The 8168-nt window shown below is 47.3% G+C and overlaps 2 protein-coding genes across 2 annotated transcripts; one reads left to right on the forward strand and one right to left on the reverse strand.

The window, feature by feature from the left end:
• Nucleotides 1-4433: 4433 nt before the first annotated feature.
• On the forward strand, nucleotides 4434-4910 carry H310_14780 (hypothetical protein; the record flags this gene model as incomplete). The annotated part of the gene is made up of 1 exon (XM_008882709.1): nucleotides 4434-4910. The coding sequence occupies one exon, from the start codon at nucleotides 4434-4436 to the stop codon at nucleotides 4908-4910; it is 477 nt and encodes a 158-aa protein (XP_008880931.1).
• A 208-nt stretch (nucleotides 4911-5118) lies between these two features.
• H310_14781 (hypothetical protein) lies at nucleotides 5119-5676 on the reverse strand (the record flags this gene model as incomplete). Its single annotated transcript, XM_008882710.1, has 1 exon — nucleotides 5119-5676. The coding sequence occupies one exon, from the start codon at nucleotides 5674-5676 to the stop codon at nucleotides 5119-5121; it is 558 nt and encodes a 185-aa protein (XP_008880932.1).
• Between the last annotated feature and the right edge of the window lie 2492 nt (nucleotides 5677-8168).

Genomic DNA, 8168 nt, shown 5'->3' on the forward strand with positions numbered 1-8168 from the left:
GACATGTAATGTATGCCATGTTTTGCTGAGAACAAATTTATCTCACGTTCTAGATGAATACCTCGCAAGACCGCAAGCGCTCTGTCAAGTTCGAAAAGCGGGAGAGCGATGGTGAGATAGGAGAGCCATCAGCCCAAGGATGGCCATGATGGTCATCGTGGTGTCCATTCTGCAAATTGTAATCTGAAAAGTAACATTCTTTGTAGCAGAACTTTTTCACAGGGAAGTTTGAAACAGAAAATTCCAGAATGCTCTCACAAGGAATTCAACTTAGCAGAATTGTCTATTGTCAAAAAAATATTTTTCATTCAACGAAGGTCGAAGGAAAGAAATTGCGTACCGCAGGCGCTCTTCAAGGTTTCTTGGAGTAAAAAACGGCTTCACGTAACTTGAACGAGCCTTCAGCCGAGAACATTCTTGCATGTGTCGAAACACCGTCGTCCTTGGAATGTTGCACGCATGAGCAAGAGCTCTCATCGTCTGCTGCGAGGCCTGGGGCACTTGTCGTATCGCGTCTTCGATGTCATCACTCGTGCGCGTTTTTTGCGACCATAATTCCCTAAAAAGTACATTTTTGGTAAATGAATAATCTTCAAATTCAATAATCATATAGATTGATAGATGTATACCTCGGATTTTTGATGCAACATCGTCACAAATGTGGCCCGCTCGGATGGAGCTCCGTCCACGTGCCCATACGCGAGACACGGTGTCGGGGTGGCATACGTGCTGCTTGGCAAGCTTTCGATGGCGCCACGAGGCAGTGTGCCAGATGACGAGACGGCAAGCAGGCTCTCATAGATCGAGCGCCGCTCTTCATGGTCAAGGTGGGTTTTGCCACCTTTCGGCCCACGGGGGTTGCGCGGGCGGTCGGCAATGACGGCGGTGGGCTGCGATGGCATGGCTCAGTAAAGCTTGATGGCTGTGTGCTGCGTGTGCTTGCTGAAAATGAGTTGTGATGATACGGCAATGTGTCAAATTTTGGACCAAAGGACACCCGATATTTCGCGCCCAATATCTCATTAACCGAAAAGCTCTAGAACGCTCTAATACTACCCAATCAAAGCAGAGATCTTGTGCTTTCTTGTACACCAATCAGCTCGTAATTTGAGCGACACTTAGAGAAATGCCGCCAATCGGACGACGTACCCTGCAACTATTTTGGAACAGAGTAGTACAGTGTAGTAGCTAGAAAACAGCCCCACACGGGCTAGCTATCGCCATATTTTTTGACTTGCCTCGCCATTTCGGCTCGGCAAGTAAACCTCTAGCCTCGGAGTTGCGCACTCTTTGTCTGACTGGGAGATCGTGTGGACGGCCGCCAGGGTCTTGTCGGTCGAGGCAACCATGGTCGATACCGGGGCGACGAAAGGTCGTAGAGGCTTGGTGTGGACCAAGAAAGAGGACATGTCATTGGTTCGTGCCTATGTGGCCGTATCCCATGATCCCGTTGTTGGAAACGGGCAGAAATCAAGCACGTTCTGGAATCGTGTGTTTCAAGAGTTCGAACGCCTCGTTCCCGAGACAAAGTGAACTTCGTCCGGTCTGCCGCATCGCTGGAGTACACTGCATAAGGTCATCGCCATGTTTTCTGGGTATTTCGCGAAGATGGAGGACAAGGCTGAATCCGGCAAGCCTACCATGATCAGGTAGCGGACGCGTTGTTCACGTATCAGTCAATTGAAGGCAGAGAGTTCCGGCATCGAGACATCTTGAATTATCTTCGCCGCGAGTCGCCCAAGTTCTTCGATGTCTAGCAGCCGCGAGAGTACAGAGATCGTCGATGTCGATGACACGCAGTCAGTAGTCCAAAGCTCGCTGCCGTCATCTCCAATGACCGTCCTATGGGCACCAAGAGAGCCAAGCTTGAAGCCAAACAGGTCGAGATCGAAAAGGAAACCAGCGCTGTAATTGTCGAGTTCGTCAAGGAGAAACGTGAGTTTATGAGCAGGATTGCTGACAGTGTAAAAGACCCAACGGCGGACACCCAGAGAGCTAGCGCCGCCAAAAGTGACGAGACGGCGACAAACCAACGAGAGTTAGCGCTATTCACAATCAACATCAACACGTTAAATGATGACGCAAAGGATTATTCTGTCGGCGCTTCGGCAAGTAAAGGACAAGCACGATGTCCCAGGTACCGGAAGGAGAAGCAGAGTAGTATGGACGTTAGTAAATCATTTGCGACCGTGTTCTGCTCAACAATGTGCAACAAGGTCGTTCCTTAGCTGATGGTGATCAGCGCTGTCTAGTTTCGACCGGATGTGCTCGACCTCTTGCGCTAGACTCACCGGTTTTGCTTCTCTTGGTGGACGTACCATTACGAACGGCAGCTCTTCATCACTGTTTCTGTTCCTTCGACGTTTACGGGGCGGCTCTCTCGAAATCGATGAGGTGATAGGTTTCCTACTCTTCCTTGGCAATCATGTTATGGAGGTTACAACACGCCGTGATGATCATGACCATTTTCTCGAGCGTCCAGAACCGAGAGGGTCGTTTCACGATGACAAAGCGACCATGAAGGATACCGAAAAGCGTTCAACGTACTTTATGAAGGACTCCTGGAGCGTTGCAAAGTCCTGGCGATCGGCAGTGAGTCAGATCTGAGATCGTCTTGACAAAGGTTGATCATTCTGGGTAGATTTCGTCAGACAACCAATACGGTGTCCGATATGTCTTGCCCTTAACGACGAATTCTATTCTCGGCAGCCTTCCGAAGGTGATATCATCAAGACAAGTGGAACGCTGGAGCACGTTGATATCGTTCGTTGGTCCCGGAACACCAGCAAACGCATGCCATACTCAAGTCCGACGATCGACGATTTCTTCGAGCATCACGGCTGTGCCCTTGTCCCCAGTGTAAGCACCTTTGAAGGCGGATGGACACTCCATTTCCAGGCATAGCAGTCAATGGAACCGACCATGCTGGGGAACTCGCGTTCGTCGCTATACTTGAGAATCTTCTTTCGCTAATCAGCGGTGGGCGAGCGCAGGTATTCGGGACCGAAGCGATCGATGACTGTCTGGCAGAAATGGACAAGCGCAAGGTCGGCCGTTGATTCGCCGATGCGAACATTTTCATTACTAGCGTCAGCAGCACATCCGTACGCGATGATTCGCATGGCAGCGACAACTTTCTGCAGAGTCGATAGACCTGGTTTTCCTGTGACTCAGTCGTATTTCTCGTGAAACCAGGTATCTTGTTCAAGGACGCCGTACATGATTCTCAAGAACAAACATTTCTGCATACGGAAGCGCCCCCTGAACAGGCGATCGTTGTACACCGGGTTAGCAGAGAAGTAATCGCGAATGATCCATTCCGTGCCATCTTCAAAGTCGCGTTCAGCGTTCGGCTTGCGACCGGGTCTAGACCTGCCAACTATGTGTTTCTGCTTCTTGCTCATCTGGTGGCCCCAGGCTAGCTGAAGAAACTGGATATTGGCCGCAAATGCCTGTGCAATTGACGCCAGTGCTCCCAGTGACTTGGGATCCAAGATCACAGCCGACGACCAACGTGCAGTGAATGGGGATCCTGCCGAAGAAAATTAGCAATGGCTTGCACCGGATGTGGACTGGGAAAATAGCAATTGCCAAAATTGCTGCAAAACGGACATTTTAGCTATGGCGATGGCTAACCGGGTGGAAATGCTCTGAACAAAGTATACATTATCAAACCCTAATAAAAAACGACGGAAATCCTACCGTATTGCACGACCATACTTTTGGAATATTTATACATGGGCGTCCACAATCATCCTCATTAAATTTTAAAAAAATTGGACAATCTATGGCAATATATTCCAAGTCGAAGCACATGTTATGATTCTACTTGATCAATAACCAAACACTTCATTTGATACTGTACTTAGTTTACTACTATCCTAATGTTTTTATGGTGTTATCCTATCATGATCACGATCAACCGAGGTGCATAAGTGGTCAAAGTAAGTGCCATTTGGATGGCTGGTTGGTGCCCGCTGTCATTCGCTGCGACCCCCTCTTAACCAATACTCTATCATTCAATAGGGACGTTTAGCAAGTCCGGAATCCCAAGCCCCCGGACTTGAAATTCGATTCGAACTCCGAAGAATTCAGACTTTGCTTGAAGGCTCGTCTGGAAAGTGGGGGGGTGGTTTACAGACTTTCTGCCCCGAAGTCTGTGAAGTGCCATAGCTATTCAAATTGAGCTGTGGCAGGGTGATGTACTGTACATCTACCTTCCTCAGCTCAAGTCGATGGGAAAACATTTGCAAAAGCAGCTCGCTTGGAGCACCGAAATGGACCTCGCCTTGCTTAGGTAAGTTCTTCGTATCGAGCCTTATGATGGCGAGTACGGCACACTCACGCTCCGCTGGAAGATGGTTGCCACAAACCTTTCTGCGTGTCTTGGGATGGAAATTTCTCACCGCTCGGCACGAGATCACTATGACGACATGCTGGATGCTTTCAAGAAAACGGACAAGTTTCAACGGCTCAGAGGGACTGGTAGCGAAGAAGTGGTGTCCGAGCAAGTGCTGCACTTACAGGATCTTGTCGACCGCCGGGAGGCGAGAGACGAGGAGAAGAAAGCGAAAAAAGAAAAGGAGCAAATACGACGCGATTCGCTGGAATCCACAGGGTCGCAATTTTGCCTCGAGGCCGAGCAGCGGGTTGCCAAGCGACAACGAACAGCCAGCAGTGCGACGAAGAAAGAAGAGACCGACCCTTGCCTTTTGGAACTTCTTGATTTCGAAAAGCAAAGACACTCTGACGAACATGCGTATAGAATGAAGCGCCTCGAGTTCGACAAGGAAGAACAAAGAATTCGTTTGGCTCAAATGACCGAGAGCGCAAAGCGCAATGATCAACTTGAGCGTTTGTTGATTGAAGTGGGAAAGTTAATCCAAGTTGTTGCTGAAAAATCGAAGTAAGAACATGAACAATTATGATTGAGTGATTTCACTCCATGTTAACATGCAAATATTCCTCAAATGTTGGAGGTGATAAACCAAAGTACACGCTATTAGTATTGCGACCTCTATTACAGGTGATGCAGTTAGTTAACAATACAGCAACTTTGTACAACTTGGATATTGGGCTATTGCCAACTCGCCTTTTTTTTAAGTCGACAATCGGTTATTACTGTAAAACCTGTCCAAGTGACCACTCCACACTTATTCGCACCCGACTCATGCTTTTGTTCACTTGCTTTTGAGGATCTGTCAAACAAGCTCCGCCAAACGGAGAGGCCAACTGGTTGGAATAGCCGTAGGCTGGGTCTCCATAGACGACAAATCCTCGAAACTGGTCATTATTGGCAATGATATTTTCCAAGTTGGATTGACGCGAAATGACCAGATCATGGCGCCGACCTTCGATAGGTCCAAATGCATGTGCAATCGTACCATCGGGTGCCACAAGGGTTTCATATTTCATGGCGTGGCGTCGCTTGTGTCCATTAAACACAGTCCGTTGTCTTTCATTTCCATCTGGCCGACAGCATTCGCGCACGGTCCCATCAATGAATGCCCAGACGTTCTCGACTTCTGCACCCTTGGCCATGACGGCTTGGCTGAACTCCATCAATTTGGTACAAATGCGGTCCCGGTCGAGATATACGATTTCGGCAAAGTTGGAGTAAATGAGGTCCAGCATGTGCAAGATGTTGCAGAGGCCACTTCTGGAACGACCGAACATCGTGATGAGGTCTGACCAACGATCAGGAACTGCAAAACGGCGCAAGAGAATGCAGAGAGCCTCGACGCCCGTGCATGCAGTTCGCTCTTGTGTGACAACACGAAGTGGGATCCGTAGGTAGTTGACGAGGGCAAGCAACGTGGATTTGGATAATTGGAACTTGCATAAGCAATCGTTGTCGGTGAATGAGTCCAAAGTGAAGGTGACATTAGGTATGGTTAGCTGAGTACTGGTGGCTCTGCGGCGCAAGAGGGCGAGCTGTAGTCGCAGAGGTACTCGGCTACGATGGATCAATCGATGCTCAGGATGCATTTTAAACTTCGTCAAGCATTCCATTGGCCAAACCTAAACATATGACTCACTGCAGACTTGCTCAATGTGAATTCGCCAGACTTCGGACTTCAGACTTCAAGAAAATCGAAGGTAGAAGAAAGGCTGTGAACTACTTAGATTTCAGACTTGCTAAACGTCCCTAATACTCGCAAATTACTTATTTTCGTACCTGTGTGATATTTCATTATGTCGCACCAAGAAGATAATCTCGCTCAATCATCAAGTAAAAATTGCATTCTGCATTCCACCCTGATACATCTGGTCGGATTCTTGTACTCGGGCGATAATTTGCTCACTTACAGCAGGAAAGATTCGTTGTTTTGAATGACAGAGAGCGAGCGTCATAATCGCGCAAAATGGTTGAGAAAGACCGCTTAGCGTGCTCCAACAAAAAACACCAACATCCTTCGTGATTGCAAGGAAAATTGGTTTGCCAGCAGCAAAAACGCTGCGTAGAACCTTTTACCCATATTGTACGACTTGTTCAGTCTAAGATTTGAATAAAGTTGAGAGAAGGTAAACATACATCAAGACAAATACACAAATTTATTATTGTTGTAAGGGACGATGGCACTGGTCGCTTCACTCTTAGGGCGCGGGGTCATCTGATGAGCAAGCTGATCTACCAACAAGTGGGCTCCGCGAAAAATCCGTGATGTCTGCAGACGAGAAGAGGCAGACCTTGATACAGTGAATGATTGCCGAAGGTGAAGAAATGCCTTGTGAGGCTTTCAATGCAACGTTTACGAAGGATGTGTCTCAGTGATGGTTTGGTGTACTAGAAGTGTCAACTAGTTGTGAATGCACTAGTAGTACTTTTGAATTGGTCGAAACAATTTGATCGTGAAAACCTCAAAAATTTAACCAATGAAAACTCAATCCTTACCAGCTCAATAAGTTCAATGGAATACAGAACCCAACGTCGAAATATTATTGCCTAATACAAATATCAAGTTATTTCTCTCGTACCACGGGGGAAGGATTTCTGTTGTTCCCTGTAGGGCGATGCATGGATATTCTGGACGGCACTTAATTCCTGGACAGTTCAGATACATTATAGAATAGTTGCGTGAAGAAACTCGTTGGATATGAAAACATTCGAGGCTGTATTTTTTACAGAAGTGATTGTCGAGCTTTGGGGCAATTTATTCTCGCCCATTGAATAAAATTATGACCACGACCACAGACTTTCAAACATGCCGGCGATGCATCAGCAGATCATTGACACAATTGCACGCGTCGAGGCAGGGAAGTCAATGGCCGCAGTCGTTCGGAGGTCCACTGTCTCCAGATCAAAGCTCTTTAATTTTATTCAGATTCTGCTGTCATGCTGTGGGCAAACGGGGGCCTCGCCAAGCAATCCCCACATCCATCATACGCGACATTGTAGAGTGGATCGCCCGATGCAGCGACACGGAATGTCTGTTCAACGTGCGGACGTGATCTGCAAAGCCAACGAGATCTTGACCTCCAGAGTGGAGTCCCACGAAGTTTAACCAGAGTACCAGAAGTGCTGTGTGCGGAACCCGATCATTCTCAACTGACTTGCTCAAAAACTGTCGAAAGGACGAAATTCAGACACAAGAATATAATAACATTTTTAGAAATCTAACCAATGCTTGTCTTGGCTTTGCATACACAGCTTACAACGTGTACAGCGTCGACGAGACCAGTTTTAAGTCCAAATCGCAAAGCAAGGAAGTAGTTGCGATCCGTGGATAATCTAACGTCTGGTTTGACGTCAAAACGCCACCGTACCACCTCACCGATGTCATTGTCAGGACTGCTTCAGATACTAATAACATTCTGGATTTCTATTAATTGGATACAAAAGACAAGACGTTTTAGACCGTCTAGAGTTGGATGCCCTTGAAAGGTATGGTACTTTTTCTGCTCGAATAGAATTGCCGACAAATCACAAAGTGTTTTCTTGTCACAGTCGTTGGCATGATAATATTGTTGTGGAAATTTCGCGGATCGAATGAAAACGAGCCAAATATAGAACACATGAATACAAATCATTTCGACTTTCTGCGCTTTGTGACTGGCTTGGATGCGTTGGAGTGCAGGCAACGTTGGAGTGTCCCTCGAGGGAGTGTACGTCATCACGGCAGATATAATGTAGCAAATGAACGAGTGAATGACAGCAATGTCCAACG

Source organism: Aphanomyces invadans (assembly GCF_000520115.1).
Source record: "Aphanomyces invadans strain NJM9701 unplaced genomic scaffold supercont1.87, whole genome shotgun sequence".
Taxonomy (NCBI): Eukaryota; Oomycota; class Saprolegniomycetes; order Saprolegniales; family Verrucalvaceae; genus Aphanomyces; species Aphanomyces invadans.